Source organism: Carcharhinus amblyrhynchos, chromosome 5, assembly GCF_965287045.1.
Source record: "Carcharhinus amblyrhynchos chromosome 5, sCarAmb.v2.hapA, whole genome shotgun sequence".
Lineage (NCBI taxonomy): Eukaryota > Metazoa > Chordata > Chondrichthyes > Carcharhiniformes > Carcharhinidae > Carcharhinus > Carcharhinus amblyrhynchos.
This window is the reverse complement of record NC_137328.1, coordinates 16,369,855-16,393,192: the sequence shown is the minus strand read 5'-3', so window position 1 is coordinate 16,393,192 and position 23,338 is coordinate 16,369,855. Positions and strand designations below refer to the sequence as shown.

Here is a 23,338-nt window from a genome sequence, read left to right as displayed (position 1 = left end):
ACCAACCTTGTTGTCCATTCACTTTTTATTTTAAAGTAATACTCCAGGTATTTTATATTCTCCTTACTATCTTGCATAACTCGATAAGATCAGGTCACAGGTTACAATAACCATAGTGAAAAATAAGGAGGATAAGGATGAAGTTTAGGGTGATATAGGCTGGTAAAATTGGCAAACACATGGTAGAGGAAAAAGTCTGGATGATGGCATGGCCACCAACAGTGGAACATATGGACAGGGAGTGCACAAAATTCTAGCATCAGAAGAATTCAGATTTCAGGAGAGGGGTGAAGGAAATTACAGAGAAAAGTAAAGGCGAGTCCCGGAAGGGATTTAAACACAAGAAAGAAATCTAGACCTGAGGAATGTGGACACAATGCAGATCAGAGAGGAATTGAGTGACAGGCAAGGAGAACTTGGTACATGGTGGAATACAGGCAGCAATTTGGAGAATGTGAAGTTTACAGAGGATGGAAAGCCAGTTCTCTTAGAATTGAAATAGACCAAAATTAGAATGTGTCTTGAGGTGACAAAGACATGGATGAGAGATTCAGCAAGAGCAGTTTTGTAATTAGCTGATTTAAGGGTACTTTGATAACAGTTTTATGTATTCAATGTTACTAATAACGGTGGCACAGTGGTTAGCGCTGCTACCTCAGTGCCAGGACCCAGGTTCAATACCCAGCTTGGGTGGCTGTGTGTATGGAGTCTGCACGCTCTCCCTGTCGGTGTGGATTTCCTTCGGCTATGGTTTTCTCTCACAGTCCAAAAGATGCACCGGTTAGATGCACTGGTCATGCTAAATTCTCCCTCAGTGTACCTGAACAGGTGCCGGAATGTGGCAACGAAGGGATTTTCACACCAACTTCACTGCAGTGTTAATGAGAGCCTACTTGTGACAAGAATAAACTTTAAAACTTTAAACTTTAATGACCATATGAAGTAAATTCCATATTTCTTTCAAATAATCTATCTACATCTTGTAAAAATATAGATAACCCAATTTTATTTGAATGTCTTCATTATCGCTAACATTCATGCTAACGTAAACTGAGGTACCATAAAACAGAAATTTGATTTGAGTTGATGGGCAGAATTGATGTATAGCTAGTGATATGAAATATTAATCAGAAAAATTAAACACATTTCCAGCATAAATGTATTTCAAAAATCCTGGATGTTGTATTTTGACACTGCAAGTTGTTCAGAAGGGTGTTCTCGACATCATGGTTGAAAGAGAGATTGGGCTCAAATAGAGAAAACCGCTTTTGACCGGAGTTCTCAAGAATATACTTATTAAATACCAAGAGTTTTGTAATGTAATAACAGGTGAACTCAGAATTGAAACAGAGAAAATATTAAAATGTGCTTAGATGTTGGGACTCTATAAATGACTGTTGCCAACATCAGGAACTATTTTGCACGAGTTCAGCATGTATGCAAATATTACCACATATTAGCATCACAAAGCTACGTCCATCAGTTAGCATCATCTAATACAGCACCACTGCACAGAAATTCTATATTCAAATAAAAATGAACATTATCCAAATTAATAAGTACAAAACAATGTGTTGGCTCTTCCATGAAATGTGGATAATCCTTCTGCAGAAACAAAGGATAATTCCACCATTTGTAATCATCATTCATTCTTCATTCATACTTGCCGACATCCACAGGTCAAAACCCTAATTACAGCACTTCAAGCAAAGTTGCGATGTACCAGTCCCCATCAAGTAAACAACTCTATAGCCTCTGCTTTTGAGAGATTTACGTATAACTGGTTTCATTATATTAAAATGTACCAGAAAGTTTTTTTGTTTAATTAAACTTACTCAAATGAGAATCATGGATTTTAAAACTATGATTTCACTTTCATTTTAACTGGTATATGACAGAATGTTTTTGCAGCATGTAAACAGGTTTCCCATGCATCAATAACATCACGTAAAATAAATTACAAATCTGGAATATTTCATAACCATAAGGTGCTGGATTAACCTGGAAAATCACTTTGCGCTTTTTGATTGGTCGAACAGTCCCAATACACCAAAACATTCTCCAAAAAGTATCATGCAATAAAACTCTAGCAATTGCAAAATAATGTATGCTGCTGACAAGTACTTTTAAAAGAATAACCTGCAATATGAATTCCACGTACCTAGTTTACAGATAGTCTTCAAAGTGGATGTACTTAAGCATGTAGCAATTTTGTAAGCGAATGCACAAACTTAAAAAAAGTCAACAAACTAATATGACTGCTCAGAGATACCTCCAAACTGACCTCATCAAATTTTCTTTTTAGCAATAGGTAATTACTCCTGTGAAATGCAAAGTACTAGAATATTTTAATCTAATCGTTGCTGGGTTTTAAATGCAAATTTCTACCGCAATCCCATATTGATGAGATTAAATTTTCAAGTGGAAAAATATTCACCATGGTATTGAGCAGATATTTTGTTGAGGCTGACAGTATAGATTTAATTTATGTAATTATAGATCTAATAAAGATCGGAATTGTAGGAATCTATCTTGGTGTTAACTGAAGCTCATTGTATGATCTTTTAACATCTCACATTAATGTTTTTAGTAAAAGCGAGCGTGAGAAAGCATCCTGAGTTGTCCAATTAGAAAAAGAAATCTAAAAAGTGAATGTGAGAAAATGAAGAGTAAGCCAAAATTTGCACTGATGTTATTATCTTAGCGGTATTAAGTGAGAGGGAGTATGGTCCAGTAATGATTCCTTGGTCTCTCCAAGGAAGACACCGAGCCTATTTCCAGCACAGCTTATAGCAGCATGGCTTAGGCCAGATGTCAGCAGCATAATTGGGGACTGAAGCCCCATCATAGAAGAACCACAGCTCAGTACACTAATGCATTGCTAGAAGCTTTAGCTAACAGTAATAGCACAATGAATCGTATCTAAGCATAGAAAATGGACCAAAACAAAAACATAAAATGCTGGGAAATCTCAGCAGGTCTGAAAGCTTCAGTAGGAGAGAACAGTGCTAACATTTTGAGTCAGAATGATCTCCTTCTTCAACCACCCATCAAATGGATATTGCTATCAATGCCATGATTCATGAGTTACATTGTTGCAAACTATTGGGAACAATTATGCAGTTTAACATAATTAGCATTTGATTATGAACCTCTTTGCAAACTATAAAGAACAAAGCTTTTAAAAGTGACATTTCCATCTGATTCTTTTCCTCTCCCACTTTCCTCTAATGGGAAATCATTTTTATCCTATATGTGCACGCTATAAATAAATGAGGAGGAATATGTAACCAAACCTGTTAATACAAAAGTACAAGCAATTTAATAGTGTTACATACTATGCAGTTAATTTGTAAAACGACATTGGTTATGGAACATTTAGATTAGGCTGAAACCAAATCTGATAGAATCTCAGGCTTCTACATTGTAAATGATATTCTGTTCCCATTTAGGCTATTGGAAATCATCAGCAAGTAATGATCCAAGATACAAAGTAGAGATATTAACTTCTGATAGCTTGAAATCACTGGAAAATAATAAATTTCTTCTTAACTTTTTGAACTGTTACAATAAATTTATTTAAAGGAAAACCTGTTAATGAAGTTGCTGTACTAATGGAACTCCTGTGGCATTGTTAATAGTGAGTTAGATGTTGCACCATTATCATAGAACAAGCGGGAGAGTTAGAGCTTGTCCAGATTAGGAAAGGGCACAAAATAAGTATTTTTTGATTACATCTTAGAGAATGAGTGTGTTGCTCACCCATTGTATCTGTATAAAAAGTGCACAGCTGGATAAAGATACACAGCTACAGAAATGAAACTGTAATTGTGGGGTTGTATGCCTCAGTGTTCATGATAGTTGAAGACAGTTCTTATCTTGTGCAGGAATCTTCAACGTGGAACCTTATCAAATGCCTTTTGAAGACCAAATTCACTATATCTCCTGGTCCTTTTATTCATCCTAATTGTCACATTCTCAAAGAATCAAAATAAATTTATCAAAAATCCATCTTGACTCTACTTAAATAATGTATGACTTCCTAAGTATCCTGCAACTAGTTAAGTACTAATGGATTGTAGCATTGCAGATGTTAGACTAATGGCCTTTAGTTCTCTGCTTTCTAGTCTCCCTGTTTTCTTCAAAATGGGAGGGGGAGGGTCACATTTCTGGTTTACCAAATCACTGGAACCTTTCCAGAATCTAGGGAACTTTGGAACATTAAAACCGATGTATCCACTATCTCTTCAGTCATCTTTGAGATGGAAGTATGGTGATCAGTCCCAAAAAGTGAATTCAATATTGAAGTTAAATCTGATGAAGCTTTAAAAAAAAACTACATCATTATGTAGGACTATGTTGAGTCACAAAACCTCCCTTTGGTAAAAGATTCTCTCATTAGTTCAATTCATGCTGTCCAAGGATTGCATGACATATTCTGATTCCACAAACAAATGTGAAAACTTTTCATTACCAACATTTTGTATTATATTTGACTCACCTTAAATTAGTATTTATTCAGTTTATTTCATGATTTTTATAAAGTAAAACAAATTCAGAACACTCTGAATTAAAATTAAACTTTATTGTACATCTTAAAGGGGCAGATGGTATGAAAGATTTTAGCAACTGTTATGCAGGTTAATTATTCATTCACAGCTGAGTAGATTACTGAAAACTGAATGAGCACTAAACTCAGGTTGTGACAAGCAACTCAAGGGTAAATGAGGGAAGCATTCAATGCAAACATGCTTAATGAAAAAATAATTTTCAGTTGTACAGGGGTTTGGAACCAACAAGTCTCACCAAATCTATCAGGTGAGGTGCAAATTCTGCATCAGACTTTTCCCACAGAAAAGGTAACTCAACTACTTACTCTCACATAGCTCTCAGTGTCCATGACATTATAAAAGGGATACAGAATCACAGAATCCCTCCAGAATGAGGCCGTTTGGCCCATCAGGTCTGCACTGACTCTCCCACAGAGCATCTTATCAATGACCTACCCTATAATCCCACATATTTATTCTGCTAATCCTCCTAACCTACATATAAGAGCAATTTAGCATGGCCAATGCACCTAACCTGTATATTCTTGGACTGTGGGAGGAAACCCATGCAGACGTGTGGAGAACGCATAAATTTGACACAGTCGCCAGAGGCTGGAATTGAACCCAGATCCTGGCACTATGAGGCAGCAGTTCTGACCACTATGCCACTATACCTCCCCATATGGGCCGACACAACTGAAAACACCAAGAAGATTGAAGAAATAATGGTCAAATAGAAAGGATAAAATTAAACTGCACAACTTAGTTCTTAATAAAGAGATAGCAAAGTCATAGAGAACACAATCGTTTGAAACTGTGCCTGATATTTGATGCAGTAATGTTACTGTTTTGCAGCATCTATCAGATATTAAACTGCTGAATGAATTGCAACATTCCATCTCAAAATATATTAAAAAGATCTTTGGGAAATCCCGTGCAGCAGCTGTTCTGCATATTGGTGACATCATAGTCAAGATATTCTGAGGATTAGCAACTATCATTAAATTGCTGCATCGCTCAAAAATTCCAACTCAGTGCTGCTGCACATTTCTTTGGGTCTTTAAGCCCAGCCTTCCCAGAAATGCAGCACAGCATCCATCAAGGAACTCCCATGGAGTGGAGTCGAGTCAGGGGAAGACAGATCACTCCCCCTTTTTAAGGAATTAGCTGTCATATGGCAAGTTTAAAAGTGCAGTTTGAAAGTTAGTGAATGTTTCCTTCAGCAGTGTTCATGTAGGGTCAATGGCAATGACAGCTGAGATTCATTGTTTAGTAAACTCTTACACCATTTTGTGCAGTAACTCAATCAGCACTTAGATTGGCAATGGAGAAGAGAAATGACACTCAAGAAAATACTTTCCATCCCACACTCCAACATGTGAAAATACTGTTCAGCTTTAGCTCAGTAGCAACACTTTCACCCGTGTCAGGACTTGAACAGATAATCTAGATTGACACTTTGTGCATTGGTCGTCTTCTGTATTATTGGTGCTTTTTTGTCAGAGAGCCATTCAACTCAAGGTCCATTTACCAGCTGATTTGGATCTAAAATATTTCATTACGCCACCTGAAGAAGAGCAAAACCAAAATTCTTCCCTGTCACCTTTGTTCCTGTACAGTGTTATGATCTTGGCATCATGCATTTCCTATGGAACAAAGCCCATATCCTAGTAGAAAAGGAAGTTCGCCTAGGATTCAATCCTTGCTGGGTGCCTTTCTGTTTGCTAAGTGGTCTATGGCCTTTTCAAGGTCGAATGATGAAGGTCCCTCATCTAACTCATCCATGACAGGAAGCTGTGGGCAAAGTCCAGGAACAGACTGGGAGGTGTTTGACTAACAGGGTCACAGCTGTTCAGTCCTGTGGGACAGCTGTTTACTCTGATAGAGACTGCAACAACTACAGAGGTATCTCACTCCTTTGCATCATAGGGAAGGCCTTTACAAGGGTCATACTCATAAGATTTCACTTATTTGCAGACTGAGAGTACCCAGAAGCACAGTGTGGTTTCAGTGCTAGGAGCCCTACTGCGGACACAATCTTTTCTATATGCTAGCTACGGGTGGTGAGGGAACTCTTTATCTTATTTTCATAGATCTCACTAAGGCATTCAACATGGTCATCACAGCAAGATTCTTTGGCTGTTCACCAAAGCTCCTCAGCCTTGTCTGCCTTCCATTACATGTACTGCACTGTTTCGTGGCTCCTCTTCTAATAGGTTCAGAGTGAAGAATGAAATAAAACAGGGTTATGTCTTAGCCCCCACACTACATGGTATCTTCTCCACACTCCTGGCCTTTGCCCTCGATGAAGGTATTGTTGTGAAGTAGATGTTTGTAAAATTATAAAATAATTGTAAAAATGCTAAGAGCAGACAGCATTGCATGGTCTGTTTCAAAAGATGGTTTTAAAAGAAGTGCATTTGCAATAATCCAGTACACTGTCTGAAATAATATATATTAGGGGCAAAAGCAACAGGGTTGCCTTGGTAGCAGGCTTTAGGCACTTGAATCAGAATATGTTTTTGAATTTTAACCAATCTATTTTAAAAAGGCATTTGAATAGCAGCGGCGTATCAAATTTGAATTTGATGTTTTGATAAACTTGTCATATTGTGGGGTTTTTGGTATGTCATAGGGAGTATAAAACCAGTCCCCAGCTCCAGAAAACTACCAAAAGACCACCTGCCAGCTTCTGCCACAGATCTCAGCTAGAGAGAGAAAGACAGACAGACAGACATCAATTGTCTCTGTCAGTGTAACGACATTATGTCTTAAGAGAAAGCCTCATCTCAATTGTAAAAAAAAACAGAAGAAATCAGCAAAGAAGAAAAAAGATTCCAGAAAACTACAAATCTGAGTGACATCTGAAAGTGACTAAAAATTCTATTCTTTTTGTTTGTTAATAATGGGAATTGTAATTATTTAAACAGCATTCCATTAGAATAGTGTTTTATTTGGTTTGTTAATAGTTTAGTCAGCCTGTTCACTGTTAGTTAGATAAAATCAAGTGTTACTTGTTTCTTTTAAAGACAGAGTTTCAGGTAGTTATTTTGATTTAACCATTAAAAATTCTGAAGGGAGATTGTGCTATTTCTCACATATTATTTAATAGATTATGAAGGGAGGTGCTTCTCTTTGAGTGGCTGAGTGTTAGTACTCCGAGAAGATCACCCTCCTCTTCATAACAACATGGAAGGAATCTTAGATCAAGCTCGACAATACGTCAAGACTGAACGCAAAGACAAAACACGTTGAGTTCTGATCAGCAAACTCCTCTCAGCTGACAATGTTGCACTAATTGCCCACACAGCAACTCCACTACAAATATTCATGGACTGCATCTCCCATGCCAGTAAAGGGTTCTTCCTGTCTATAAGTATCAAGAAAACTGGTCATGGGACAAGCTACTGCTTCTCCACCCGATCACATTAAGTAACATTCCCACTGGAAGTAGTTAGCAAGTTCCCGCAGTTCATAATGACAATCTGTCTCTTGATGCAGAGCTCAATATCACCCTTAGGACCAAGATAATGGTTTATAAGACCTGTGTTCTCAACTTCTAGCTGCATGGCTGTGAAACATTGGAAAGAAGCTCAATAACTTCAATCTTTGAACTATGAAAATATACTTCAGGATAAAATCACAAATGTGGCAGTCCTACCAAAGAAAGACGTCTCACAACAGATCAACAGATCTCCCACTCACCTGACGAAGGAGCAGCGCTCTGAAAGCTAGTGGCGTTTGCTACCAAATAAACCTGTTGGACTTTAACCTGGTGTTGAGACTTCTGTGTTTACCCCTGTCCAACGCCAGCATCTCCACATCAGTCCTACCAAAGGCAGAGTTCCCACGTGTGTTGGCACTAATCAAAGATGGCTCTGTTGGCTTGGGTACATCTACAGGATGGAAGATGGTCAGATACACAAGGACCTTCTGTATGGCGAGAAGATAGCGCCAAAATACATTTACTTCTTAGCAAGCACCATCAAAAACAGATCAAGTAGATTGTATGTTTCTCTCATTGTTGTCTGCAAGACTATGTTCTGTGCAAACTGAATACAGCATTTGCCTACCAAATAATAGCCAGCATAATATCCATTGGCTGTCACGTACTTTTTGATTTCACATTAGTTGAAGCTTTCTGCCTCAGCCACAAGACAGGCATTACAATCATTAGCATTTCTCCACATAATTTCACAAAGATGTAGTTCATTGAATCATACCTTTCTTCATTCTCCTCTCATTTCCTCTTCCTCCTTCCTTTGTTCCTTTTATCTTTTCCTTTGACCTTCTTCGTCTTCTCTCCAGCTAACCTCCTGCCTCACTGTCACTGATCTTGGTTTAATTATACACCCCCCCTATCCTGTTCCACTTCAAATACTGCCCACAGATTTGAGTGCTTATGTGCAATAACATACAAGATCAAGTGGTTATCATGTATGATCAATGGAATTTGCAATCAAGTGATTAACCAGCTGAAAATGAAAAATTCCCATTTATCTAAGGCGCCATTAATACAGCTTTAAGGTTATTTGCAACAATTTTTAACAGATAAGCAAATTAGTCTAAACCATGGTGTGGAAATTCACTTTGCTATCTTTGTCCTAGATAGAATGGTGAAACAAGAGACAGAGCAGAGACTCTACTGTTGTTTATTTCATATGTATCTTGTTATGATTCCAGTAGATGTTGCTATTGGGCAATCAGTTCTCAGAGCGGAACCCCGGCTCAATAGATTGTAACTTTTTTTTTGTTTAGAGATGTGGATGAACACAGTTGTAGGACAGCCGATTCAAAAGAATAAAACACTTATTAAACAAGAAAATATTAACTAATATAGTTATTACTACTCCATCAATCTCACTGCATTTTTACAGATACACACAGATCTATAAAGATTACACAAGTTACAAAATATATCTTGTACACTAATGTTATCAGTCAGTACACACTCCATGTAAACCTGCAGGTGAAATGTGCTCAGTCTGACACACCACACTCTAAAACCAAGTGCCAGACAACACCCAATGTAACACCTGTCGATTTTTCAGCAAATTGCCCCAGGTGCTTGTCACACTGTAACCCAACTGGTCTCACTGGAATTCTGGCTTCCACACGAGTGTTTCCAAACTCCACTCTCGAAGAACACACTGAAATATTCTCCTGAACTTTTTCTTCGATGCCTTCACCAAGGATCCACCTCCAGGATTTCAACTTCTCCTTTCACTATTCTTCTGCCTGGGTTGCCATGTGCAATCAAGCTTCCATGGAATCTCTCAGATACCCAGCCACACCAACAGAACACCACTGTTTCACCAACCTTAGGATTCCTTCAGATGTCTGGCTTCTCATTAGCCAACTTCTCCAGGTATGTAACGTGCAGCTCTTTAGCTGGGAGCCTCTCTCTGTATTCCTTTAACTTCAGTGAACAGTACCTTGTTCAGATTCCTGCTCTTTATTCCTTTAATTTCCTGAAACAATGAGTCCCTGATTTCTGGCTGTTCTTGAGTTTCTTGGATTTGTTTTCTGCATCCCTATATTGTCCTGCCTGGCTGGCAGTCTCTGTTTTTTTGGGCAATCTGCTTTCTGCAGTTCCCTTCTTTGTGTCCAGCTTTTCTGATTCTGCTTACGATTAACTCAAAAGTTCTTGCTATCCCAGGATGGCCCTTGGTTGCTAAGCAATAGCTCAGTTTTTTTTAAATCTGTAAGTGCTTTCATGTTATCTACCTTTAATTATAATGCAGGCACAGTTTAAAGAGAAACTAAAACCCAAAGACATGTAGGCACTTTTGCTTAACATAAGACTAACTAAAGTTTGAACCCTTTCTCAATATTCGAGAATGGAAACACAAAATTAAACGTAAACATTATTTCTAATACCCACAAATACAAATATCAGTTATTTAAACGAGCTCTATTTCTTAACAGCCTGCTCATTAAAAAGTCAAAAGTTTAAATATTTGCTCCAACACATCTAAGCAAAACAACTCTTACCTGATACATGTAAATAATGTTTGATGCCACAAATTTGGCACCATAGAGTAGTCCATCAGTCCACCTCACCTGGACAACTTCTCCCTCTGCTGGAGGACCAAGCTCTAAGCAATTTTTGCTCTATAAAGGCAAAAAGAAAACAGTTATTTTAAAAAACCTACATTTGGTTTAGTCATTGTTATTAAATGATGCAACTTTCAACACTACTCAATACAGAAGTCAAAGTGAGGAGATGTGAATGAAAGAAGCTGTACTTTGAAATAATGGATCATTATATTCATATGCCATATTCATAGTCTTCATCATACTTCAGTAGAAGTTCAACCTCTGCATACAGAGATGTTCTTTTCATGATTCTGCCTACCCTGCTGAGTATTTTCAGCATTTTCTCATTCTATTTGCTCCCACTTTTGTGTCTGGTAAAGGTTCTTGTACACCGGGTTAAGGTGGTTGGTGAGGTACCCTGAACAACATAGTTCCACCGAATACTGCTGAAGAAAAAAATATTTTCTTGGAAACGCCTTAAAATTAAACAAAGCACCCCTGTACATAACTCAACATTTAACAGCAGAAAAGTGCCAAGGTGTTGAAGATTTTTTTGTTTTGTCTACACAGAATTTACCACAGCTTTTATCATAGAATCATTTGGCCCATTGAGTCTGCACCGACCACAATCCCACCCTATTCCCATAACCTCACATATTTACCCTGCTAATCCCTGACACTAGGGGCAATTTATCATGGCCATTCAACCTAACCCGCACATCTTTGAACTGTGGGAGAAAACACAGCAGACATGGGGAGAATGTGCAAACTCCACACAGACAGTGACCCAAGGCTGGGATTGAACCTAGGTTCCTGGTCAGGCTGCGATGCTGACCACTGTGCCATTATGCTGCTTGGGCAAGCTGTTAGACTTGCCCTTGCCTGTTTAATTTCCAACCGCTTTTGCATCACAAGATGTTGTCAGTAGGAGATGGAGAAAGTCTGGGAACTGAGAGAACAGGGCACATATCTATATAACCTTTAACCAATTAGACTGAAACACTGCTAATTAAAGCACAAAGCCTCATCCAGGAGGTGTAGAGAGAAAGGAAAATATGTAAAATTAATTACAAACAGCAGAATAAAGATTGAATAAAAGAGAAAAAAGTTTTTAAAAATTTAAATTTAAAAATCTACAATTATTATTCACTAAAGGAATTTGTCTGCACAACTGTAAATGTTAATCATCCAATAGAGAGATTTTTTGCCTGGCGTTCAAACTTGCCATGCTATCTCAAAGGTTACTTAGATTGAAATGGGCAAGCCCTAACTTTTTGTGGTGAGTTTAGATTTTTTTATTCATCCATGGGACATGGGCGTCGCTGGCTGGCCAGCATTTATTGTCCATCCCATGTCGCCCAAAGGCAGTTGAGAGTTAACCACATTGTTGTGGCTCTGTAGTCACATGTAGGCCAGACGAGGTAAGGACAACAGATTTCCTTCTCTAAATAACATCAGTGAACTAGGTGGATTTTTCCGACAATCAACAATGGTTTCAAGGTGAAAAGTAGATTCTTAATTCTGGACTTTTTATTGAATTCAATAAAATTCACCATCTGCTGTGGCGGGATTTGAACCCAGGTCCCCAGAACATTAGCTGAGCTTCTGGATTAATAATCTAGCGATAATACAACTAGGTCATTGCTCCTCTCTCATATCTATCATGCAAGTACATGTACATGCAAGGTCATGTTGTATCATTCAGTGCATTTGAATGGCGAGCAGTTTTTGGGAGCTATCGATCATCAACTCTAGGATTACTGGGTTTAACCAGGTAATAAGCTTCACATGAAGTTGTTGTACAATTTGCACTTTGATAGTGGTAAGCATCATTAGCACTACCTTATTTTGACAATAGATTTTGGCCCATCATGCAATGAAATAAATCACATTGGGATGCATTAAAATCGGCTGCACGTCATCATGGCAAAAATAGCTCATAGCTCCTATCACATTTAGCATTTGCCAGTGCACCACGGAGGCACAGTGGCTAGCACTGCTGCCTCATAGCACCAGGGTCCTGGGTTCAATTCCCAGCCTGCATCGCTGTCTGTGTGGAGTCTGCATATTCTCCCCATGTCTGCATGGGGTTTCCTCTGGGTGGTCTGGTTTCCTCCCACATTCCGAAAGACGTGCTGCTTTGGTGCATTGGTCATGTTAAAGTGTAACGAACAGGAGTGTCAAGACAAGGGGATTTTCGCAGTAATTTCATTATAGTGTTAAATCACATTGAAATGCATCAATGTCAGCTGCATATCATCATGGCAAATATAGCACATAGTTTCTCTCCCACAATGGTGCATTTGCCAAACAGTTTTCATCAAAACCGTGTTTGAGACTGGGCAACTCTGTTAGATGCTGTTTGTATTGTCCAAAGTTAATAACAATTTACTATTTGAGAAATACTAAAAGTAGAAAATGTAATATATTTTCAATTATATTTACACAATAACCCATTTTTCAATGTGATAATTTCCAGGACAACAATGCTCCAGCTATTACTTCAATGTTATTTACTTCATCACACTAGGAGCCGGAGTCTATTGTCAAAACATGGGTGAGGCTAATGATGCTCACTATTATTTACATGTAAATCACACAGTAACTTCATAGGAAGAGAGATGTATGATTAAACCTGAAAATCTTGGAGTTGCTGTCCAATAGTTCCTGAAAATAGCTCACCATTCAAATGATTCTTAAAACTAAACGGTTGGGTTTACAATAATAGTCCGTCAATCTGCTTCTATCTAGAACTTGACAGCGAAGGCACCCTAGATAGTACAAAACACAATTACGTTCTAAAAAAACTTCCACTGAGTTCTGATTCCTCATTTATATGCTGTGTTTAAATGCTGATGATGAAATTAAGATGGTTTGGATTGGGCAACATTCCACATAATTGTAGACATGAACACATTGATCAGAATTAAGTCTGAAAGATACAAGCTTCACTCTGTTCTCTCAAACTTGTGCAATAGTCAAAGTTCATTGGAAAATTAACCTATATTGTTATAAAAGAACATAAGAAATAGGAGCAGGAGCATTTGGACCCTTGAACCTGCTCTATCATTCAATAAGATCATGGCTAATCTGATGTTGGCCTCAACTTCACTTTCCTATCTGTTCCCCATAAGTTCTAACTCCCCTATAATTCAAGACTGTGTTCATCTCAAACTTGAATCTATTCTGTGACTCAGCCTCTATTGCACTCTGGGATAGAGAATTCCAGAAATTCATGACCCTCAGAGAAGAAATTCTCCTCATCTCAGTCTTAAATGCGCGACCCTTCTTCTAAAACTATGCCCCCTGGTTCTAGATTCTCCCACAAGGGGAAACATCATCTCAGCATCAACTCTGTCAAGACCCTTCAGAATCTTGTATGCTTCCAGAAAATCAAATTAAAACAAAATTGTCCTGCAACTTAACAGGGAGTAGGAATTCAAAGGCATAGGCAAGAACTGTGGTGTTTGGGCAAACAACAATCTTTCAAGTAAATAATTAAAAATCCAGCAAGTACATTAAACTAGCATCATCTACAGTATCAAAACATCGGTTCCATCATTATAATAAATTTCTTTAAAATAATAAGCATAAGAAAAGTGTTAATTAAAATTTAATATGCATGTTAGCTGGCTGTTTATTGACAAATGTTTATTTTGGCAAGAATATTTGATGTTTTAAAGTGTTTTACCCTTTGTATTTGCAGAAGTATACAAGCATCTGCAGACCACAGTTTCTCAATTTCTTTATGAAATAACTCACTTCTAAATATTCCATATTTTAATAGCACTTGGACTCGATAAAAGTGTCACGATGCCAAAGGAAAAGATTGGCATCTTTTCCGTTTCTAGCAAATAAGAAATTGAAAGACTACAAAAAAAAACAAAAGGAGGTAAAATCAGCAGCCTTTTGTCAGTTTCTGTGAATGCACAGCAGGCAATGCAATTTGGAAACACGCTGAGCTCTCTTAGATAGTGCCAGATGTTGCTTAGCTGGTAATAGCCAGTAGGATGAAAAAGATACTTTAAACATGCATTTAACCGGCTGCTTAAAATTTAACCATGGAAAGTGTTGAGACTTGGCTGCACATCAGAGAACGGTCCAAGCTCAAGATCACTAGCAATTCAAGGGTTAAGCGAAGAGACAACTGAAACAGCAAAATTCGGACACGTCCTGCTTAAACAAGGATTGGTACACACAGTAAATATGTGCACAAGGTAAAGATAACAAGTGTATGTTTGCAGAACTTGATGGAATTACATGCTGAGTTCTGTATTCAAGTCAAAACATCATTTCACTCTAATTCAGATTCTGCAAATACAGAAATACATCAGCTGCACTTCTATAATTCTGTTGCCATTCTACTTTGCTGGTCAACCTCGAGCATTTCTACTGCATGGTAATTCTGGCTACGTGGTGTGAAAACAGATTGGTGAACCTATAAATTAAGGCTCCCTGCCTTCGATGGCATGTCTGCAGCCAACCCAATCTCACCACAACTTTACTGTTGGTGAGGATGGCATCAGAAAAGCCATCTGCTGGTGGCCCAACAGAAAACCTTAAATGGGCAATGACTGCCTGATTAAGATCTTCATCCCACCACTACTCCCATTTAACAAGTGGCGGGAAAGCCAAGGGTTTTGCCTGGCAGGTTTAATCCTGTGGGCTGCTCAGCGAAAAAGGGAGTGCCACCCTCTTGGAAAACATTTCCCATCCTCCTGCCTGCCTTGCCCAATGCACCCCCATCAGCCCCCCCACCCCCCCAGCTTCCCTGGCTCTAACTTCTCCCTGCCCCCTCACCCTACCCCCAACCCCCTTGCTGGGGCTCATCAATCCACCGCTGGTGCGATTCCAAACTGAACTAGGTTTGGGGCAGATCTATGGTTCCTTTTCCTCCCAGGACATCTTTAACACCTGCAATGCCTCCCAATCCTGGTGTGGTGCAGAGCTGCTGTGGGACTTCAACCCTAGGGATGGACGGAAATCTTGCCAGATATTAATTAAAAGAACCCTTGCCCAAAATATAAAAGACGGTTTGACTCAGTGGAGTGGTGATGGGTTTGCCCCCAAAAATTGTACTGGGGTGTGGGAGGCTGATCTCAGTGTATAATCCAGCCCAAAGTCACTGGCTATTCACTGAGAAAAATGGTGAATGTTTGAAACAGTACAAGTTACAGCTAGGGAATCATAAACAAAAAAAAATGCACAATGCCCAGTTTGCTAACATTTTAGGTAGGTAGGTGGAATGTAATTGGATTCAGATTTTAGATAGGATGTCACAGAGTTTTGCAATTTTAAACACACAATTTTATCTAATCCAAACTAAGCAAATGCTATTCAGGCAACATTTTGGTCCTTCCTTGGTAACTCTCCTTACATAGATACTTTTCTCCACACACACGTCCCCCAGCAAGGACTGCAAACCCTTTAGCCGTCACAGTAATTGGCAAACCTGCAGAACATGCTACTTTCAAAACGTCAGATCTTTTTTGTTGCTCTGCTAACAATGTAGGATCTGGACAAGTTCAGCTTCCTCCAGCAAGAATGCTTGCATCTTTTAACAAACTATTCAGCAGCTAATCTATTTTGTCAGATTTGGTGGTGTATTTATTGAACAGAACATATCGTCAAAATGTTCTCATTGAATATCATTTGCATTTGCAAGTTAACTTCCACCATTAAACAAATTCTTTCACCAATTCAGACTTCCAAAGAGTTTGACAGCAGCAACTTTGCACTCAAGTGGAGAACGTCAGTATCATAGAATTCCTGCAGTGCAGAGGGAGGCCATGTGACCCATCGAGTGTGCACTGTCTCTCTGAAGAGCATCCTACCAAGGCCGACCATCCTGTCCCATCATAGCTAATCCACCTAACTTTGGGGTAATTTTAGTATGGCCAATCCACCTAACCTGTACATCTTTGGGCTGAAAAGTAATCTCTTTTTTTATTCCTGGAATATGGTAGTATTCATTCTCAGGTCATATTGTCTTGTCGGATAGTGTTGCCAACTCTAGTTGGACATATTCCTGAATGTTTCATCACATGACCTCCTGCTTCCAGCTACCCCAACCTATCCAGCATAGGATGGCACGGAGGCTAGCACTGCTGCCTCACAGCACCAGGGACCAAGGTTCGATTCCCAGCTTGGGTGACTGTCCATGCAGAGTCTGCACATTCTCCCCGTGTCTGCGTGGGTTCCCCCAGATGCTCCAGTTGCCTCCCACGGTCCAAAAGACATGCTGGTTAGGTGCATCAGCCATGCTAAATTCTCCCTCAGTGTATCCAAACAGACGCAGGAGTGTGGTGACTGGGGATTTTTCACAGTAACTTTGTTGCAATGTTAATGTAAGCCTACTGTGACACTAATAAATAAACTTTAAAAAAATACTTTAGACTACCCCCCATAAGCATACCAATAGTCACCTGATAGGCCAGTCCTCATGGTGCACAGCTTTCCAATGACAATTAGGTAGTGAATAGAATTTTCATCACCCAATTGAATAATTCTTGACTGTACACCAAATAGCAATTTTATCCAAGTCCATTATCTTTTATAAAGAGTTAAGAAATGTTCAAAGAGGATGATTTTAAAATACCAACTTTTGCCTTGGAGATTTATCTCCTGGCTTATTCATAGCAATGTCCTGGCAATTAGTCTTTCAATTCCTTGAGGCTCCAGGGAACTCCTGGTGAGTTAACAACTCTGAACCACACAGCGGTCAGGCCAAATATGGGCCGTAGCTTTCATCCCTGTTGAGTATTAGTGAACTAGCTGGGTTGCACAATGTAGCAAACTGTTGACATTGTCTGGCTATCAGCTCACAAAACCATTGAAGGAGAATATTATAGAAATGCTGAGAGATTGCCGAACTCTCAGATGCAGAGGGATCCGGGTGTCCTAGCAAATAAGTCGCAAAAGGTTAGCACGCAAATAATTAGGAAAGCTAATAGAATATTATTGTTTGTGAGAGGAATTGAATGCAAAAGTAGTAAGATTATGCTTCTGTTATATAGGGCTCTGATGACATTACATCTAGAGTACTGTGTACAATACTGGTCCCCTTATTCAGGGAGGCTATAAATGCATTGGTATCAGTTCAGAGAAGGTTTAGTGGATTAATACTGGAAAGGATGGGTTGAGTTATAACAAAATGTAGAACAGAACAGGGTTATATCTGCTGGACTTTCTAAGAGTAAGAAGTAACTTGATTGAAACATACAAGATCTTCAGGGTTCTTGACAGGGTAAACATGAAAAGGATGTTTCCTTGTGTGGGAGAATCTAGAACTAAGGGATCACGGTTTCAAAAATAAGGATAGTCCATTTGAGACAAGATGAGGAGGAATTTTCTCTCTGAGGACTGAAAGTCTTTGGAACTCTCCTCCCCAAAAGGCAATGGCAACAGAGTCTTAGAATATTTCTAAGGCTCAGCTAGAGAGATTCTTAACAAACAAGAGGGTGAAAGGTTATTGGATGTAGGTGGAAGTGTGGACTTGATGTTACAATCAGGTTAGCCATGACCTTGTTAAATGGTGGCCTACTCCTAATTGGTGTGTAAATTAGGAGATTTATTGCATTCAACTTGTCATGGCAGAATTTGAACTTGGAGTCTCTGTGTTGCCTCTCCGGTGTCATAACCACCATGCTGCATAACCAAAATATCACACATGTTGGAAATAAAAGTAGAAAATGGGAGAAATACGCAACAGGTCTAACAGTATCTGGAGAGAAAGGGCTGTAGTGCTAATGGTACATGACTATCAGATTACAAGTGAAATCAGACTGTCTTAAGAACCCTCAACTTATGGCACTATCACTGAATTACTGACAACTTGAACACTGGAGAATACAATTACATTATCACAGGACATATTGACATGGTTTCCTAAAGAAGCTTTCAATTAGTTTGAAGAAATTTGGTTGCCATTATTGGTTTCAGGAATTGCACATGATAGCAGAGGATGAAGAAGTAGTTCACTGCTCCATCATCTCCCAGGAACCAAAACTATTTGAATCCTCAGGTAAGGTTGTCTCTGTTAATTAAACGCAGTCCACTAAGTGGCCGACAGTTTTAGAGGCATTGCCAGATAATGTTCAGGCTTTGTTTACACTTTTCATCCCACCGGAATGTTTCAATTTCTTTTCCAAAGCTGCTTTATCCATGAAAAAAGTAGGATGTGGAGCACAGTTTATGATGTCCACATATTGGGCTGCATTTCATGGCCTCGCTTGTCCCAAAACCATAAAAGCCTGCCAGAGGTCAATGGACCGTTCCATGTTCTGCTCTGACTCCCGTGGCAGGCTGGGCAATAAAATTCCAGCCATTACCTTGAAACTCTCAGTGACAATTAACTTTGCAGAACAACATTTTAGTTTTATCAGCTGCTTCCATTTCTTGGATTACTATCATCCATGATTTGTTGATACAACAATGTGACTGTTAGGTATTTTTTGCATTAGTCTTCATAAGGTCCTATCACAAGAACCTGCAGTATAACTGCTCTAATTTGCATAGTTTATTTAAAACCATACCGAGTACAGTAACGTACTAGCAACCTAATATTCTGCACTGTGGAAAGAATTTTCTGCATACAGTGTGCATATGAAAAAAAGTTTTGAGGGTATAGTACACACTATATTATTGAAGATTATGCAGGGAAAATAGCTAGCAACTATGGATCTAAGATTGTGGGGTGAAAAAAATCATCTTTAATTTCGGAAATCTGGCCTCTAGCATGCAGCTGTTCTGGTAGAGGACAAATGGAACAAACAAAAATGCACTGCATGTTTCAATCTCAAAATACTATCAGCAGCAATACTTAAGGTGGTTCTCAGTCACTGGAGGAATCTTTGACATAATGATTATGATTTTTAGGTCTGCAGCTGGCTTCAACTGCGGTTGAAGACGATTTTATCATACCAATCTGTCTGAAGTGATGGATTAAATAACAAGTAAATCATGAAAATAATTAGCCAAGAAAAATTAACTTACAATATTCAAACTCAAAATTTAAAGTCAGAAGTCAATAAAAGAAAAAATGCTATGTAATTATAAATTATCAAAGTCCCCCTTGCTTCACGGACACAAAATCAAAAAGTGGACACCAAACCAATGGAAGGGAAATTTGGAGAGGGGACTCAAAGCTTGGTCAAAGACATTGACATTTAGTTGGGGGTCTTACAAGTTAGCAAAAAGGAGGATGGGACAATGGCAGCTGACTGTATGGCTGGGCAACAGTATGATGGAGTTAGCAGGAGTGTGCAAGACACCTGAATTAGAGTTCGGGGATAGGATTTGTGAAGCCGGGACAGTTACTCAGCTGGGGTGGGGAAACAATGGTTTACAGCTAATGCAATCCCCCAGGACGAAAATTTTAAATTTGAGGTACTAGGAACCTGGAGCTGATGTAGGTCAACAAGGGCAAAGGTCATGAGTCAATGGGATTTAGTGTGGGAGAGGATATGGGTATTGGAGGTTTAAATGAACTGAATGAAGTTCATAGAGGGTGGAGGATTGGAGGCTATCCTGAAGAACTAAACATATTCAGAAATCACAATGTGCAGATATCGATCTGTACAGTGCCAAAGTCCAGGCCCTTGTGCTCACTGTCCAAAGGAGGTGCTGGTTAGGTGCACTGGCCATTAAAAATTCTCCATAAGTATATCGGAACAGGGGCTGGAGTGTGGTTACTAGGGAATTTTCACAGTAACTTCATTGCACTGTTAATGGAAGCCTACTTGTGACACTAATAAATAAACTTAAAAAAAAGGAAGTCAAATGAGTAGGTCTGAACTGGTGATCTTGACTCAATTGTACAATTTAATTGTTGTTTCCAGGTTCTATGTCTCTAATCAGCACAGTGGGTGTGGTACACATCCACATGATGCAATCTCTGTTAAATTTCAAAGGATAGTGCATCAGTGCAAATAATCGGTGTGCAGGATGGACGCTGGATCCACAACAAGGATGGCACCTAGATTCAGTGATGCCTCACTGTGATTAATCCTGCAATCAGTACCTAGGAGATGGTATGCGTCCAGCAAAGGAAGGAAAATGCCTGCTGCTCTCACTCAGTAGAATTGGTTGGAGGTAGCTGAGGTGGTGAACAGCAGGAGTGTTGTGCTCAGGTTATGGATGCAATACTGAAAATGCTTTATTTAGGATCTATTCAAGTGAGGAAAGTGAATCCATGTATTTATTCAAGCACATCCTGCACTTTATAAACTCCAGCCCTTCCACTCTGTCTTGTGAAGCATTCTCCACCATATCATACTTGCACCCCTGATCTTTCAACCAATTTTCACGTTTAATGCTCTTCATCGTCATTCCATTTATCGATCCAACATTGCCACTCATCTCAATCTTCACAGCAAATGCCACACAGTGACTGTGTCCATTATATGAACACCTGGCCTTCAATCACTCAAAGGCCTACTTTTTGACCCTTTGTAGAAGATGACAGTGCATACTTTAAGGAAAAGGGAAGAGGACTGAAGGTGGCTCACCACAAATAGTTCAGATAACAGATGGACAGGAGGTTGCCCTGGAAAACATTGGTGTAATTGCATCTTGAGTCAGAGATAGAGCTACAGGGAGCTCTCAGTTAGCTGGTGAGAGAATTACAAATGACTCTGGCACACATATGTGGACTTTATTTCATCAACAAATAAATGCTGAGTAGACTGAGTATGGTAACTGTCAACACTATAATGTTTGCACAAATAAAGTATATATATCCCTTTCTATTACTTTCCAGAGCCTTCACATGAACACTAAGGGTCACAGGATATCCATGAGGGTGTTTTCTCAGGGACATAATTCCTTTTGAGCTTACATTGAACATGTAACATGTACAGACAACTGCAGATACACTTCACCGAGTCCATTAGATGGTTCGTTGGGTTTTAACCTGCTGATTCACACCTTACGCAAGTGAGCACAAGCAGACAGTGGCAGCAGTGACAGCAATGGAAAGTCAGGCTGGGATTGGGAGTGACAATCCTCTCCAAGCTCCAATCAGCTAGAAGTGAACTCTGAAACTCTGGCGCAACCATCGAGGAGAAGATTGTCAGAAATGCATCAGCAACTTAGACATGTGCAGATGCGCCACAATAGCATAGAGAGTGGGGAACAGTCATACAGACTCAAAACATTGTCTCTGCTTCTCTGCACAAATGCTGCCAGACCTGTTTTGTTTTTCCAGCATTTTCTGTTTTTATTTGACAAATCCTGGATAAGTCTCAGATCAACCTGAAAGGATCGCAAAAGTGAAAAGGCTGAGGGTCTAATCACTTTCTCAGCCACTGGTAATGCACGATCACTAGATAGAGCAGAAAACAGGTCTTCCTCCGGGAAGGAGGCTGCAGATGTCCACCACCATTTGGCCACTTCAGCCCACGGAAGCATCGCTCTTTTGAGAGGCCTAGGAAGTTGAGACTATCTTTAAATCCTGTGACATGTATAGTGCTTTCTGTAAACTCGACCCTTCTCTCCCATGCATCTCCTGCCTGTGCACGTGATCTAATCTGATCACAGTAATTCTGCCGTGTGCAGTGATGGTTTTCCTTTCCTGATTTGCTGTCAAACATATCCAACCTACCTTCCATTATGTTGTCAATTTGAAAGCTTCCAGGGTTGAAAAAAACTGTAGACCCACAAGCACTTTGCCAGAGAAAAGTGAGACATCAGCTCCAGTTGGGATTCTTTGATCCAAATGGGGCAATGAGACATTTAAATACACACTAAAATTGCTGCCTTTTCCCTGGTCAGTGTTCTAAGCCATGGTAAATCCATGCGGCACAAACTAAATCTGGAACCATATTAAAAACAATTTGCATAGATCCTGGTACGTTAGTTCACCAATAAGCATCCGTCTGTTTGAGATCATTAAATCTCCCAGCTCAGTGTGTAGGTTCAAGCTAGCATCCAATTGCACCCTTGTTAAACCTGGAAGAGAGCGTGTTTAAACCAAGTTTCACTGAAGTGATAGGACCCTGCACCACCCCACTCACTCTATCCAGAGGGTTAAAAATCCTCCCGTATTTCGGAGATCAGCAAAAGGAATAAATCAATTATTTTTGGGGGGTGGGTGCTATGTCAGTCACAGAAACATTGATAAGGGAGAATGCTCCAGTTTAAAATACCAGCAAATAAATGCAAATTTCATGAAGATAATGTTCTAATTGATTTTTTTTCTCATCTGAATAACAGTGAATCCCATTTGTACGTGAAGGTTGACTGAACCAAAAAGAATACCCTCCAATGCAATCTCGAAACTCACGCAGGTATATCATGTTAAGAAGCCGAATCATATTAATGATTTATGCTAATTAGAATCAATTTGCTTATTTAAATAATAAGACAATAACCTATAAATTCTAAAACCATGAATCTTAATTTCACAGAGTTCTGGAGTTACTTACTGTGCCAAAACAATACATTAATGAAATAATATAATTAAATTGCAAATGCAAATTAGATTCGAAGTTGATTTTCATCTGCACATCTAAATGCATAAATCAAATATTAGTGATTTAGAGTGGATATGTTCTCCTAAAACAGAGGACCTATTTAGTAAAGGTATGTTTACTAAATTCAACTTGCACATGCAAATCAGGAGGATTACAAAATTACTCTCTCCATTACCCTCCACAACCCCTCTCCTCCTCAGATTTTAATATTGGAAACACTGGGGTAAGCTGCAAATTTAGGCTGACTATTTTAATGCAGATACAAAACATGCCACC

At 39.2% G+C, this 23,338-nt stretch overlaps 1 protein-coding gene across 1 annotated transcript in view; it reads right to left on the bottom strand.

The window, feature by feature from the left end:
- LOC145342911 (lysine-specific demethylase 4C-like) overlaps nt 1-23,338 on the bottom strand; it is a 354,712-nt gene that overhangs the window by 17,086 nt on the left and 314,288 nt on the right. Inside the window, exon 20 of the mRNA XM_080188495.1 lies at nt 10,545-10,664. Within this exon, the coding sequence (XP_080044621.1) occupies nt 10,545-10,664 (120 nt within the window). The remainder of the gene's footprint in view (nt 1-10,544; nt 10,665-23,338) is intronic.